The 16,151-nt window shown below is 42.2% G+C and overlaps 2 protein-coding genes across 21 annotated transcripts; one reads left to right on the top strand and one right to left on the bottom strand.

The window, feature by feature from the left end:
- Positions 1-15: 15 nt before the first annotated feature.
- On the top strand, positions 16-15,553 carry HNRNPH1 (heterogeneous nuclear ribonucleoprotein H1). 20 transcript variants are annotated; one of them, XM_083428565.1, is made up of 14 exons: positions 16-37; positions 445-609; positions 8,141-8,275; positions 9,011-9,166; positions 9,344-9,487; positions 10,692-10,830; positions 11,723-11,901; positions 11,986-12,057; positions 12,115-12,245; positions 12,341-12,476; positions 12,729-12,812; positions 12,936-12,986; positions 14,011-14,103; positions 14,812-15,553. In XM_083428565.1, exons 2-14 carry the CDS (start codon positions 561-563, stop codon positions 14,928-14,930), a joined length of 1,488 nt encoding a protein of 495 aa, XP_083284691.1. In that variant the 5' UTR covers positions 16-37; positions 445-560; the 3' UTR covers positions 14,931-15,553. The 20 variants fall into 20 exon arrangements, with proteins under 20 accessions (XP_083284691.1, XP_083284689.1, XP_083284678.1 ...); XM_083428563.1 differs by lacking the exon at positions 16-37 and adding an exon at positions 81-233; XM_083428552.1 differs by lacking the exon at positions 16-37 and adding an exon at positions 166-317.
- On the bottom strand, positions 2,136-6,546 carry LOC310672047 (deoxycytidine kinase 2-like). Its single transcript, XM_083428587.1, has 7 exons — positions 6,413-6,546; positions 5,489-5,604; positions 5,101-5,294; positions 4,811-4,958; positions 3,727-3,842; positions 3,203-3,302; positions 2,136-2,570 (listed from the first exon to the last, which is right to left on the bottom strand). Exons 1-7 carry the CDS (start codon positions 6,507-6,509, stop codon positions 2,547-2,549), a joined length of 795 nt encoding a protein of 264 aa, XP_083284713.1. The 5' UTR covers positions 6,510-6,546; the 3' UTR covers positions 2,136-2,546.
- Positions 15,554-16,151: the final 598 nt, after the last annotated feature.

Consider the following 16,151-nt stretch of genomic DNA (forward strand, 5'->3'; position numbering starts at 1 on the left):
CCACCCCACCTGCCCCACAGGCCCTCCTACCCTGAAGGTACAAAAGAGCCTTGGCGCTTTAACGGAGAGCAAGGCATGGGGGAGACGCTGCCCCTCCGGCTCCTCTGTAGCCAAGCGATTGGTTGGTTCCGCTGGACGGGAATGGGGAGGGGTTACTTAATCTGATGTCACAAGCCTACAAGTGGGGGGAAGGAGTTATTTATAGAGGCGGAGAGCAACTGCGAGGAAGCCTGGTGAGTCTGAGGGAGGAAGCGGGAGGTGCGCGCGCGCGATCGGATTCGGCCTTTTCTGAAAAATACAATCTTCCTTAATTTGAGGTGCGCTATGGGGAAGCGGGGAGGGGGGGAGAGAAGGAAGCGACGCCAGTTCCGGCTGGGGAAGCTGGACGACGAGGGCTTTTTTTTTTTTTTAACCACCTCTCGTGTTCTTCCTTCATTGTTTTAGCGCCACGCTCGGTTGATCGACTCCGCCAGCCGCCTTGATCGTCGCCGGGCGAAAGACAGACTTGCGCGCGAGCACGCACACACAAAAAGAACAGCGGGGAAAAAAGGCCCGACGCGATGGATCCCTGCCACACTGAAGAAACCGGCCCAGAGATCCCCGGCCTGGGTGAGTGGGCGCCGCCAACTGGCAAGGAAGCGGCGGCGGCGGAAGGAATCCGCGGCCGTTAAGGCCGTTGCTGCTGCGGCTTTCGAGCGCTGGCGCAGATCGGGGGAGGGGGGAGGGGGAGAGGAGGGGCTTCGGCGCAGACGCCTCGGTCCTCCGCTCTGCCTGCCTGTGTAAGTCCAACGAGGCTCCCTCATCCCTTCCTTTCTAGGCCTCTCGCCGCCACCAGCCTCCCCAGTGGGGAAAGCGGCGGGAGCGCGCCCTTCGCTCTCCCGGGCCCTCTCCCTTTATATGCTCTGTGCCTTCCTCCTTTTCTCTTCCCTTTCTTCTCTCTCCTCCCGCCCCCCTTCTCTCCTTTGACCACGTCCTGCCTCCGCCATTGTGGTGGGTGTTGCCCAATCTGCGCGCTCGGCGGCCATTCCGGGGCCTAGGCGGCAGTGGAGGCGCGGTAGAGCCGCGCTCGGAGGCCGCCACAGCTGGAATCGGCCGCCTTTCTCCCGTTTCTCTTCCTCTCTCCGCCCCCCCCAACGTTGGGCCCTTATTTGCTTATAGTGAGGCGACGGCAGGGAAGAGAATAACGTGACTAGCTCTAGGACTGCGGGGGGGGGGGCGGATCGGGCTGTAAATAGTGGGCGGGGGGGGGAGAGAAAAGCTGTTTCGATAAGTAGAAATCCCCGAAATGGAGGGTAGCGCGACACGTGACCGACGGCGGTTCGGAGACTGGTCGGACGTCGCGCGTCGAACTTGTCCCAGTCCTCCGCCCCCCCCCCCACCGCGCGTTTCCTTGCACAAAGCACCGCGCTGTTTGCTCCGCGGCGTGTCTGCTGAAGATGGCCCTGCCATGTGTTGCTGGCACGCTTGGAAAATAAAAATAATAGCCTCCCCGACATCTTAATCGAGCCATAAAGAATTGGCTGTGCTGGGTTCCGGGTTTCAGGGCGCACGTGGCAGTGACTCTTTAGCAAGATGCCCAATTCCTTCCTCTCTTCAATTATGGAACTAGCAATAGGCTCAGCTAGCCAAGCTGTCCTTTACTTAGAAATATTTTAATTGCTCTGCTTCATCTACCTAAGCAAAGGTGAGGAGCAAGACCTTTATAGGAAAAAAACCAATCAAACTTAAAGGAAAACTTGTCTTTCCGTATAAATAAAAAAGTTCCTCTGTATTGTATATAGTTTCACTCCAGAGCACTGTTGAACTTTGATTTGCTTCTAAGGTAAAGATTATACATTTCATGGTTCTAAACTGTTTTAGTTTTCCTCCATAATCTCATACAACCCCCACCCCACAAAAAAACCCTGCTAGTCTTAAATCTTGACATTTCTCAACCTGCCAGTTCTTATGTTATGAACCCCTGTGACTAAGAAATGGGTGTATTGATAAGAATATGCTTTAAATGCACCAAAGAGTGGGCACATGCTGGTGAGATACCTGATCTGTCTCAGTTTAGTTCCTGAAAGCACATGGCCAATAGTACATGTGAATGTAGTGGCCTTGTTCTCTTGGAAAAAACATTTGCTGCAGTCAAGTTCTGATGAAGGTATTCACAGAGGTTTTATTTACAAAATGTTTATTGTACCTAAAACATATCTGATTTACACAAAACAAGTTATCTGAACAAAACAACTTTGAAGTAAGCTTTTTAGACACTTCCAGTAATGAGTAGAATTTCTTCCAAGTTGTATATTTTTGCAAGATGCACAAATTCTCTCATTTTACCTCAGAGAAACTCAGACCACAAGATGAGTTGATTCTGAAAACGATCCCAGTATCTTGAATAGCTTTTTACATCTATGTATTAAAGATTTTCTTTTCTGCTGGGTAGCAACCTTTCACCTTATGTCCATACAAAGAAAGCAGGGACTGTTTACTGTACAAAGTTATACACTAGATAAAATGGCACTTCTCCAAATATCCTCCTAGACTGGTATTTTTAGTTGCTAAGTTGTCAAAAAAGCCTTGACCTGTAAAAACAAGATACGTGAATGAGGTATTGAAAACAATTCTGATCAAAACCCTAGGGCCAAACCAGGTATTAAACATTTGCATGTGAGTTTGGCTATAAAATGTCCATGGAGGTCTCATGAGGAAAAAAGCTAGCTAGTAATGTTTAGCATTCTGCACATTAGATAATCTAACCTGTAGCAGACAACTTTCATGGCAGCAGTCTAATACACTGATTTGGAAATTTGACTTTAATTTAATGGCATTTGATTCATGTGTATAAAACACTAGTCAAGCTTAGTGCAAGAGATCCCTCAGACCTTGTGGGGGGCCAGACTATATTTTGAAAAATAAATAAAAATGAATGAATTTCTCTGCACCCAGAGATGCATTTTAAATAAAAGCACATATTCTACTCATGTAAAAACATGCTGGTTCCCAGACTGTCAGCAGGCTGGATTTAGAAAGTGATTGGGCCGGATCCAGCCCCCGGGCCTTAGTTTGCCTACCCATGGTTTAAAAAATAAAGTTGTAAGCAAGAAAAGGTCAGCTATGGGCCATTTAAGCCCTCGTGGAATTTCTGACTACAAAAGGTAGATTGAGCTAAATCAAGCACGTGGGCTTTAAAAAACATAGGATGGAAGATACTTACTTTTTCCAATAAGTATTCTTGTTTTATTTCATCATTTTTGAAATCATCATTAACATCTAAAACCAGAACTGGTATGTCTCTAAGATGGTCAAAATCCACCCTACAAAACAAAATCCACAAAGTTCAGTGTTTACTTGGAAGAAATATCAATTAACTTAAAAATAAGGAATCTCAATGACATCCCATTTGTTAACCTCTCAGTTTCTAAACTGTTATGTTTATAGAATTTGTGGCTTAAACTTCGAGTCAAGTTAGGGTTGCATCTCCTAAAGACAACAAGCACCAGCAGCACCTAAAACACTTTTAGAAGTATGTAGCCACTGTGTTGCAAGATAACACTTTTTGCCATTTCAGTATGGCATTCTTTAAGTTACCTTTAAGAAAAAGTAGTAATATAATGACCTAAACATAATAATCTAGTAACAACTTTGATTGCAGCGATGATAAAAATGGCAGGCTTTTTGTTTGGGGGGGGGGGGGCAAAACTAGCATAATGAAAGTGTCAAAGCTATGCAAGTTCTTACTTCATTGTCTTCTCATAAAGCCAGGTTTCATGTTTATAGTGAAGGTTTTCTAGATATTCCAGTGGAATTCCTTGTTCTTCTTCTCTGCCTCTATGGCGTAGCCTCTCCATGCATTTCTGTAATTTTTTATGTCACAATATAACATTTAGCACGCCGAGTGGTTATTATGAAAAGTTCTCACATGTATCTAACTAATCGTTACCTTCAGTGAATTGCTGTAAATTTATATCTACTTAAACTTTACATATATCTAAAATGAGTGCTACCTAATCATCAGTGTTGGACTTAGGTATACTAGCTTCTTAAACTTTAATATCAAAACTTTTCAATTAGCTTAAACACAGCCTAATACTTTGATTCAAAGCATGCTGACTTGGAAGCAAGTGTGATGAACTGAATTTGCTCCCAACTACATAGGCTTGGTACTCCAGCCTTCTTAATGCTTAGTAAACTTAAGAAAATGGATTGCAGTCTCCTGACAATGCAAGTAAAACATTGTTATTGAGAGAAGGATACAGAAGATTTTAACAATGCTTTAGTTTAGATGGATATCCTACAAATAAGAATGTTTAAAAGGACTACATAAGCCCATTGTTGTCTCTCGGCAACAGTGTTTATGTAGATTCTGTTGACATCAGAATGTCTTGTTAAAAGGTTTGAGATCTAGGTTTACAGTGCTCTTTAACTGAGCAGGACTGTTTCTGGGTAAAATCAAGCATCAAGTTGCTGTTCATGAATATTGGACTAAAAGGTAAGATTGTGATTTGCCCATGTTTAGTGTCTAGGACAAAAGTTACTCTTCAAGACATATTCAAATTTGATTAAGTAAAAGCTTAGTAAAAGCTTAGCACAATACAGGCAACTCCCCATTTGCACACCGTCAAGGCATGTGTGACCACTGGCACATGCGCCATTTTTGGCTGCGGAACGGTGGGCTTGTGTGCATCCTGCTGTGTATGGTGTTTCAGAACACAACCCCTGTGCAAATGGGGAGTTGTGTGTACTCTATTCAGTATCAAGAGCTCCTAGTTCTGGTACTAGTATTGCATCTAAAACTAGTCAGTTTGGGGAGAAGGAAGCATACCTCAGGGGTAGTCCTGAGGTAGATAATGCCATCTAGCTGTAGGCTGGAGTCAAACTGGTTCAGAAGCCATGCATGCCAATCCTGATAAATTGCCCACTCTGTTTCATTGATGTCTCCTGATTCGAATAAGTTGGAGGCAAACACATACCTGTAATAGAAAAGGCTTTTAAATGCAAATTGATACTGTGTACCTGAAGAGAAACTCAGTGGGTCTTTCACTGTACTGTTTACATTTAAAATGACTTAATTCTACCAATATCTTATTTCTGTAAATGTATGCATGCTCTTACCTATCACTGTAGACTGATCTCTCAAAAAACTGTACAGGATGTTCTGCTTCAAGTAACTTGGCAGAAATTGGTTTTAATTGTGCTTTAACTCTACTCAAACAGGCATAGGTCTGGAATGTATAAGCCCATCTTGTAGGTTTGCTGTACAACATCTGAAGTAGATTTCCACCACTCTTTTGAGATGTTGAAAGTTCCTGATAATGATAAAAAAGAAAGTCTGTCAGTAATCTTGTCACTTGGTTGTTAAACATACCAAACATCTGCTTTGGAAAGTAAAACAGCATCTAGTGTAACCTAAGAAGCATAAAGTATTGCTAAGTTACATTGACTATTGCAACATTTGTGGTATTGCAACATTTAGCACTAGGGGGCCAGCATGCTTACTTACTTCAGACTCATTTTCAGTTGTCTGGATGTTGCACCACTTGGCAATTGGTTCAGGAATTATTTCCCACTCATCACTGTTCCTTGCTAGTAGTTGGACAAATGTGGACTTCCCTGCAGCTGTTAAGAAAATTCAGCTAGTATTAGGATAAGACATTGGTAGCATAATACAGAGACACACACTGGCCTTTCCAGAAGCTGAGGTATTAAAACACTTGCAAGGCTAGGCTCTTCTTTCTCTTATGAATCCTATTTACGCCTTCTTCCCCAAGCTCCTGATTTGGAATGCATTTATAACGTTGTGTAACTTGGTTTTCTACCTCCAAATGACAAAACGTGTTGTGTGGAAGGTATGAGGGCAGAAAATAAGTGTACTTAGAGAAGCATTGGAGTATGTATTGAGTATGAGAAGCTCCAGGTTTTTATGGCTTTCTTACCCTTTTCATTGAAGCCTGTTGTATGACTTGGCTGTTTCAATCCAGACCTTTGGAGTGACTTGTCTTAAAAACTGTTTTTGTTACCATTGATTTTTTTTAAGGCCTAATATTATATAAGCGGATGTTGCATAAGCATATACTGTGAATCTATTCAGTAAACAGGTAAAGACAGCCTTGAGCAGTGTTTTTAGCAGAGGTAACAGGCGAACACAGCACTGTCCTTATCAATGTTTAGGCGCCGGCGCCTTAAATCCCGCCATATCAACGTCCGTCTTCCTAGCTGTAATTTGGCGCCGGAAGCCTTGCTACTGGGACAGAGGGGAAAAGTGTACTCCACTGCCGTCCCAATAGCTCTGTGTTTATAAATAGATAAATAGGAAGCCCTCCTTGAATTTTCATTTTTGCCACCGTTAATTTACAGGAGTTAGTTTTTAAAAAGGCAGACACCAAAGTGAAGACATTCCTATCAAGCAAACAGGTCAGGCACTTACCGATATTCCCTTCAATGGTGATTTTCTTCAGGCGTTTTTGGAAGCTGCGGTCCAACGCACTGGGTCCGACGCAGGGGCGCTTGGCGGGGGGGTACATGGCGAGCGGTCTTTGTTTGCCCGGCTTCAGGAAGGAACTGAGGGAAGCTCTTCCCGCGCCTTCGCGTCCCTTCAAGAATCCCGCCTGTGCTCAGCCAATCCATAGCGGCGACCCGCCTCTGCTTTTTCTCCTGTCCCGCCCTCTTGGCTCTGCTGCCAAGGAGAGCTCGACCCTTCACTCCCGCGCTCTGGGAACCGAGGCCCGCCCTTCTTGTGGGGAGACGCGGTTGAAGTTGCTTCTTGCAGTCCTCGCCCCTTGCCGCGTGTCTCCCCTTTCACAAAGTGCCTCTGGCACTCGCAATTTCAGGTTGGATTTTTGTTTCGGCTGTATTATTTGGGGGCTTTGCAATTGGTGCCTATGTTGGTAAAATTGCCATTTCCATGAATTATGGAACCAGAATGTTCCATAAGCAGAATTGGGCGCACGAGGTCGTGTGGAATCGGGTTAAAGTGGAAAGAGGTGGAATAATTAGTTGGGGCTTAATTTCCCGATCATCAAGGGAGTGGCATTAAAGTATAAAGCATGTAAGGAAGCGTTAGGTCTTTGTAGCCCCCAACTTTGTAGTCCTGTGCCATTTTGAGTTGGAAGAGGCTAATTATACCGACATTGTACATTAGTCTTATACTGGTACAGCTTGCGGTGCCATTGGTGCTGTCTTGAGCGAAATGTGGTGATTTGTCGGTGCTGCCATGTTTGATGGCCATTTCCGTGTGCGTTGAGAGCACGTACAACATGGATGACTCCACCGCTTGATTATGCAACGAAGGGTATAGGCCTCGCAGTCTTGCTTGTAAGGGCAAATCAAAAGAGCCAACTTGGGGGAGGGGGCTGGCTTTGTTCTTCGGCGCATGCGTACGATGAGCGGGGATTGAGTTGGGCAGGCTAAGCAGGACGGGAGCAGGAACGGTTTTTGCGGGAGGGGGCGGCGGAATCCTACCAACTTTGTTTTACTCGGAAGTAAATGCCATTAAGTTCACTAGGGGTGTATTCCCAAATAAAAGCGCACAGCGATTGGTAGCCTTGGACTCGCAGCGGGGAGGGGGCGGGGGGAGTTTTGTCTGCTACAAGTCATGCGCAAGTGGCGCTTGTATTTTCGGCTGGGGGGAGGGCTGGGCAGGAAGCGCAGCGCATGCGCCGGGTGGGGATGTGCGCGCACGCGCCGTGAGCTGCCTTTTCGGCCACGCCGCGCAAGAAGCAGGTGAGCCCCATCGTAGTTTTGTAGCCGTTAGTCCTGCCCCAGTTCGGGTTCCGCGAGTATTTTTTGCTTCGACTAGTGAGGGGCCTCTCTGCGCAGCCGGTTCTTCGGACTGCTGTCGACGACCGAGGCCTGTTTTTTTCTGAGGCGGCGCCAGGGCTCGGCCGAGCGGAAACGCAAGTCCTCCGTCGGCGCCATTTCATAAGTGAACCTAGAGCGCGCCGCCGCCGCCGCCCGGCCCACTTGGTTCGCAGAGGCGAAGCGACCCTAAAACCCGCCCGCGGGGGACCAGCATTTCGGTTTGCCATGTGTACGTGGGGAAGAGACTTGAGGAGTGGGGAAGAGGGAGGGCGAGCGGCGAGTTTGGGCGGGCGAGTTGCTCCGTTGCCGATCTCCTGCCCCACTCAGTGTGGCGACGTCTTTGTTTGCCCCGTAGCAACAGAAGGCGAAACGGAGACCACGCTCACTTCCAGCATGATGTTAAACACCGAAGGCGGCGAGGGGTATGTCGTGAAAGTGCGAGGGTTGCCTTGGTCCTGCTCCGCGGATGAGGTGCAGAGGTTTTTCTCCGGTAAGAGCCGTTCGCGTCTCTGCTTCTCCCTCCCCCCCCCGTCTCCATGGAGCGGGCTCCTTCCCTTTCTCCGTTACTGTAGTGAAAGGTAAACAAGCTGTAGAGTTCTTTTTTTCTCCATACCCTTTCCTCCGTAAGAACTTCCGTGTTGCAGGTTAGATTAAATCTAGAACTCTGAATTAGAAAAAGAGTAAAATGGACAATTAAGTACTTTCCCCTCTGGTAATAGGGGAAGCTGCCTTCAAGGATATAACAGTTCACAATTTAGGCTCCAATCCTAACCCCACTTACCTGGGAGTAAACCTCATTGGATTCAGGACTTACTTTTGAGTAGACATGGTTAGATTTGTGCTGTTTACTTCAAATAGTATTAAGGACTACAATGCTTAAAACTGCAAAGAAATGAGAATGACAGCTCATGGTAATGAGAACAGCAATAAAGATCATAAGTTTATGTTTCCTTTGTCACTTTCCACCCCCATAATAATATTATGGCTAAGTTAATTTTGCTTTTGTTCTTTTTTGAAGTTAAACATATAATTACATAAATAATATATTCTGTACTGCGGGATGAGACTGTTTACTTGAAAGAACCTTATTGACTTCTATTGAGATTTCAAGGACACACATCAGATTGTAGCCGTACAAGCCAAACCTTTGCACAGTTAGAAGTCCTTGATGAAGTTAGTGGTGCTTCTGACAGTGTGTTAAACTTGTTCTTCCGCTCTTTCTTAGAATGCAAAATACTAAATGGATCTTCAGGGGTCCGTTTTATCTACACAAGGGAAGGAAGACCAAGCGGAGAAGCATTTGTTGAACTGGAGACCGAAGAAGATGTGAAGCTGGCATTGAAAAAAGACAGAGAAACAATGGGACACAGATATGTTGAAGGTTTGGATTGAATTGACATAGTAACTGACTTAAGTAGCTCTTCAGTTGGGTGGAGCTTAGATGCATGGTTATTCTTCTGTGTGTATGTAAATGTGAACCTGTTCTCCAAATGAATGTCGTGCATTGACCTTTTTGTGCCATGTTCCAAAATTCATTAATTCTAAGTGCCTCTTGCAGTCTTCAAGTCAAACAACGTTGAAATGGATTGGGTTCTGAAGCATACTGGTCCTAACAGCCCTGATACGGCTAATGATGGTTTTGTACGTCTTAGAGGACTTCCATTTGGTTGTAGCAAGGAAGAAATTGTTCAGTTTTTCTCAGGTATGTGGGGTATAAGTTCTAGCTATAGCTGTATTGGTAAAGATTAGAATTGCAATGGCACTGAAGTAATGCCTAGCCAACTAATAATAAATAATCCTTGAATGGCCAATTCTGTATGGTTATGCTTTAGGTGTTTTTAAAGACAAAAACAGTAGTTTAAATTATTTGATAATTTGAGAACTGTCTCTAAAACTTGATGTAGCAAGTAAACTTTATTCCAGTCTAACCCTGCAAAGCTTTAAGGACTAACTAATCGTTAAACCATAAAGTAAAGATTGGAAGCAAAGTTGCCATTTTAACTCTTCCACTCCACTCAGCCAAACATTTAGAATGCTTTCTTAAATTTGAGTGTCTAGAATAAGGTTATTGAATAAATGTTATAACTTTAGCTTGGTTGAATGGATGGAAGGAAATGCTCACATGTGTAGTAGAAGCTCTTTATGACATGTAAAAGGAATACAGAAAATAAGCATTTGTCTGATAGGTTTTAAAATATTTGCTTCAAGGTTTGGTATGTCATAAAGTAATTTGCTTTTAAAAACTATTGAAACTGAAATGTTAAAGCAAATGGAAGTGAGCGTTACATCAGAATGTTTGGAATATATTGCAGTAGTCCAGATAAGTGTGAATGTACTCTGATGAATTGTGATAAATAGATCAACTTGCACCGTATTAGATTTCTGTTGAAATATTTTTCCCCAAGTTGTTTTTTCTTCATAAAATTTAATATGTATATACAGTGTCTTGAAATGAAGTGTTTATGAAAATGCAAATCTTTGATTTTGTTACTAGATCTGTTAAATATTTTGCATGAAATTATCTTTTGAGTTTAATTTGATTCTTGTTAAGATCTAGAATTGACATTTTTAGAGGAATTTTAATTGTTCGATTGAATTTATTTATTAGTAAATTGCTGCTTTAATGTTTTTCTTAACACATCCTGCACTAATTGGAAATAATATTAATCAAAATGTTACAGAAATGTCTTTTATACAAGCAGGCTGAGTTAAGAATCTTTTAAATAGTATGTAATAAGTGTTTATTGTTGACATGTTTCTTTTATAGTGTTTAATAGTATGGTTTACTGATTCTGAAATTTATAAAGTATAACTTCTGGTGTATTTTAAAGCTATAAGAAAATCATGATTGGGCTTGTGATGTTAATATTACCCCCCTACTGGGGTTATTTGTCCTTGGGTTGAAGGGTTGGAAATCGTGCCAAATGGGATAACATTGCCGGTGGACTTCCAGGGGAGGAGTACGGGGGAGGCCTTCGTGCAGTTTGCTTCACAGGAAATAGCTGAAAAGGCTCTAAAGAAACACAAGGAAAGAATAGGGCACAGGTGGGGATGGATGGTTGGTTGGATATGTCGCTCTTCTTATGGTAAACTGTTATTAAATCCATATTCTCTCTTCTTAAGTGCTCGCCTCACAACATGTAATTTCATGCTCTACTAACACCCCCAATTTTATAATGAAACGTTAATTTTTGTTATGTTTGTGCAAACTGGCTGTGAAAGGCTAGTTCATCTACCCTTCCCTAGACCTCTCAAAACTGTTCATTCTGAACAAGTTTAAATAATATTTAAGGAAGTTGAGAGATTATGGCTTTAAATTTTTCTAATAGCACCAATTATGCCTCTAGCTCTAAAGACACTTAGCATTTTATTACCATAAGAAAATGTGATTACTAAACTTGTTCTATATATTGATGTAACATTTTCTTGTAAAATTTTTCACATAAACACATAATTTCCGAAAATGTCACAAAGGGATTTATTCTAAGTTTTGTGACGTATTAATTGAAGCATGCACATTTTTTGCATTTGCTAATTTGCTATGCCAATGCATAGGATGGGCTCATGAGCACATAGTGCTTTTTGGAGTGTACTGATGGATTAGAATTCTGGCGGAGGCTGGATTTCTAACCCTCTTGCATATTGCCATATGAGCAAAATATGGGTGCTGTTGAGTGGACATTAGTCCCTCCAAGTTCTGATTCTTCAGAAGCTTAAACTAGTTTGCTCTCCCTAACCCTTAAGGTTGGGATATCTTAATGAGCAACCTCAAACTGATTTACTGAATTAGCCTTGGATTATTTTCTATGACTAAACGTAAAAATTCTGGCTTAAAATTGCCAGTTCCAAGGCTGTGGTATTGTAATGTATTATATTGTATAACCTAATATGCAAATTTTAAAAAACTCAACTAGTTTTATGTGTGTGAACCTTTTAGGTACATTGAAATCTTCAAGAGTAGCAGAGCAGAAGTGCGCACTCATTATGATCCTCCTCGCAAGCTTATGGCCATGCAGAGGCCAGGTCCTTATGACCGGCCAGGCGTGGGAAGAGGCTACAACAGCCTTGGTAGAGGAAGTGGTTTTGAAAGAATGAGACGTGGTGCATATGGAGGAGGTAAATATATATAGCTTTCTTATTCAAAAACAGATAGTTCTGTTGGAAGATCATTTTCAACATACTCTAAATTGTGGGTTGCAGGTTATGGTGGTTATGATGACTATAATGGATATAATGATGGCTATGGCTTTGGATCGGATCGATTTGGAAGAGGTAAGAATTCTTGATTAGGGCAGTTGCGGAAACTTGTCCTACATACAAAAGATTTAGAATGGACTGTTTCCACAGGGATGTCAGACCACAGGTATGGGGATGGATCCTCTACTTTCCAAAGCACAACTGGTCACTGTGTGCACATGAGAGGATTACCTTACAGAGCTACAGAGAACGACATTTACAATGTAAGTGACTGTCTTGACATTTTTATTTGGATTTGTTGCTGCAGAACATTGCCTGAGAAATTTTCATTGAGTTCATGACTGTCTTTTCTACCTAGTTCTTCTCGCCTCTTAATCCTGTAAGAGTACACATTGAAATTGGGCCTGATGGTCGAGTAACAGGAGAGGCAGATGTTGAGTTCGCTACTCATGAGGATGCTGTTGCTGCAATGTCCAAAGACAAAGCAAATATGCGTAAGTTAAAGCTCCCCTGCAGATGTATGCACTTTTTAAAAAAAACTGTAGAGTAGAATGAATCCGTTTACTATACTGGCTTTGCATGTTAACAGTGTGGTAACTTGGTGAGTGTGATGTTCACTACTGCTCATGATTCTCAGAATTGAATAGCCTTCAAGTTTTGCATCAAGGTGGCTAAGTCCTTTGTACTGTACATGAGGTAAGTTGAACTGTTTGTGTTCAGAGCGTTGCTATTTTTTGTTTCCTTAGAACACCGATATGTAGAACTCTTCTTGAATTCCACAGCTGGAGGAAGTGGTGGTGCATATGGCAGTCAAATGATGGGAGCAATGGGTATGTGTAAGCAATTCAGTTTCATGTTGCCTCGCTGATGTTTAACAAAACTGGCTATGTTTTACAATTCTGCTTATTCTTGGTGGCCTAAAACTAATATTTAACATTCTGTCTTAATCACAGTCAAGGAAACAGAAGGGGTAGTTCAAGATTGGAACACGAACACATTGGCAGGTATATAAACCTTTTGGGTCTACATTTTGACAATTGAGACTGTTAAATAAAAACTGAATGGTAGCATGAGTGATTTCCAGGGTGCAGAGTGGTAACATTGGGTGTTTGGAGGAAGAGATGCTTGTTGTCTGTAATGTTGCTACAGTTTTCTACCTACAGCAGTCACTTCTGGGAGGGTGAGGGTAGGAATGTTGAATAGAAGGTATAATTAAACTGGCAAAGATTATACCACAATGGTGGTTCCTCTTATTGGATATCCTGTTAACCTGAATATTTGAATACTTGGATATTCAGTAAAACCAAATTATAAAACTTCAGAAGCTTGGTTTGCTTGTATTAAAAAGTTTTATTCTGAAGTGGTGGTTCGTTTTATTTGTATGGGGTGCATATGCTGTTTTAGTAGCACTTTGCAGAATGGCTTCGTGTTTTACAAGGTACAATTAAGTTAAATAAAGCAATCTTCATATCCTCAACTGCAAAAGAGTTTTGCAGAGATGTGAAATGGGTTACCAGCTGTATTTTGCATTTAGTTTGTACAAAAATGTAGAAAGGTGTTGTGGGTCAGGTGCAGGTTTCCTAGTCACAGCTTGGAAAGGCTAACTTCTTTTGGCACCTCCCCTGAGCTGTTTAAAGCTACATATACAGAAGGGTTTGTGTTGTCTGTTAGCCACGTAATGAAGGCTATGCTCTATATTGCTAAATGCTACTTCAGATTAGGTCAATAGGTTTGAAATGAATGATGGCCAAGAAATAAAATAGCAGTTTCAGTGGGAGAACACCCTCCTCTGCTTCTAATTCAATTGTTCATATAATTTGAAAACTCAGGTGCTATAAGAATCTAAAATTGCTTATCTGCAAATAAATTCCTGAGAAGAGCAAATTAGGAAGAATCTTCTCAAATTACAGTTCAGCTACACAGTGAACTAGGAGCAAACTCGCCCTTTTAAGGTAGCATGTAGGCATATGCTTTTTGTAGAAGGTGACTGTAGCCAAGTTCTTAACATGCGTGTCCTTAACTTGAAAGGAAGCCAATCCAGTTACGGTGGTCCAGCTAACCAGCAGTTGAGTGGGGGTTATGGAGGAGGCTATGGTGGTCAAAGCAGCATGAGCGGATATGGTAAGATGTTTTTATTAGTCTTGGATGTGTTATGCAGTTAGCTATCCACCTAATGCAAGGATCAACTTGTCTTGAAAAAGTTAAGTTAAAATATTATATTGTCCAAATACAGTGGTGCCTCGCAAGACGAAAAGAATCCGTTTTGTGAGTCTCTTCGTCTAGCTTTTTTTCGTCTTGCGAAGCAACCCCATTAGCGGATTAGCGCTATTAGCGGCTATTAAAGGCTTAAGGGATTAGTGGATTAGCTGCTAAAAGGCTATTAGCAGCTTAGTGCCTTAGAAAATGGGGGTGGGGAGCGAAAAAAAATCGCAGCAACTCGCAAGACATTTTCGTCTTGCAAAGCAAGCCCATAGGAAATTCGTTTTGCGAAGCACCTCCAAAACTGAAAACCCTTTCGTCTAGCGGGTTTTCCGTCTTGCGAGGCATTCGTCTTGCGGGGCACCACTGTACTTGGTTTCAGCTAGAAAATCAGTCTAGATGAGTGAGCAGGAAAAGCTTTCAGTAACTAGATTAAAAAAACAACACTTAAAAGATGATGTTGGCTGATGCACAGTTGGATCCAGTCTATATGAAGCTAGCCTGCCACTTCCATTGTGGGTTAGTACAGGATCTAAAGCAAGGTTATAAGGATAACTTTGGGGTGAGTGAAATGTGGTGCCATGTATGTAAGTGACTGCACTAAATTGTCTTATTTGTTATCTGTCTTAGGTAACCAGAGTGCAATGAACAGCAGCTACTACAGCAGTGGGAATCGTGCATCCATGGGAGTGAATGGCATGGCTGGAATGTCGAACATGTCCAACATGAGTGGGGGCTGGGGAATGTAACTGGTCTCCTAATTTTTGGTCAACTTTTTTTAAGAAAACAAAACAAACTAAGTTTAACAGTTTTGCAATACAAGCTTGTGATTTATGCTTTACTTGTAAGTGAAATCAGGATCATTTTAAAACATTCAGGTTCAGTATTTTTGAATATGCTGAAACATTCATCTAGGATATAAGTCAAGTAAAGAAGTTCCTGTTAAACAATTTTCAGCTTTTTTCCAGTTTTTGTTGTAGGAGTGTATTTGAGCAGTAAGCGTATTTAGGTTAAAGCTGTTTCAATTATGTTAAATGTTGCTCTTATACCATATAACACCAGATGCTGTTTTCAGAGCATGTTCAAGAACATGCCTTTTTGTACAAACAAGATATAGGAGCTGTGTTGGAATCTCAAAAGTGAACATTTGGCATGTTAGTTCTAGTTTTTTCTTTTTAATATCTTGTAAGGCACATTTAAGCTTTTTAAGTTAATGGGGAAATGTGAGACGCAATACGGCTACCTTTAGGATTTTGGTCTTGGTGTTCGTATGAAATCTGAGGCCTTGATTTAATCTTTCATTGTATTGTGATTTACTTTTAGGTGTTTGCGCTTAAGTGAAAATTGTTAAAATAAAACTTCCTTTTAAAAACTGGAACCTCTCTTGATTTGAAATGAGCACTGTGTTGCCAGCAGCAATTGATACACTAATTACTGCCACCAGTTTAGTAGTTTCATCCAGCAGCAGAAAGACTCAGAGTTGTCAATAACCACTGAAACGGAACTTGACAAAGAATGTAAACGCTAATGCTGAAGAAGAGCAGTCATAACCCACCACTATTCTCTATTTACCTATTGCTTAAAATAGTTGGATGTTCTGGTTAGCTTGTGTAGATTCAGGGAACTACTTGGGGTGCCTTTTCATTCCCACATGTGCCTGTGTCACATGACTGCTGTTACCTATAAAGACTGCTGTAGACCAACTTAAACCTGAATGGAAACCAGGACACTTAAGGGCTACACGGGGTTGTCTCCAGTGAAGTCATCCTGTTACAAGAGGATCTTGTGCTAACAGAAGGGTCCCATCTCCCCATAACAGCCCCAACCAGTCTGCTCTGGAGGTTGGGAAAAACCCCAGAAGAGATGTTTACAGGTGGAAGTCCTGCTAATGGACATCATCACTGCATACACCACTGCTTCACATTTCTTTGAACTTTCACAAATGTAAAGGAAAAGATCCTCTTTGCTTT

The sequence above is a fragment of the Podarcis tiliguerta genome, assembly GCF_965153285.1.
Source record: "Podarcis tiliguerta genome assembly, chromosome: 2".
Taxonomy (NCBI): Eukaryota; Metazoa; Chordata; class Lepidosauria; order Squamata; family Lacertidae; genus Podarcis; species Podarcis tiliguerta.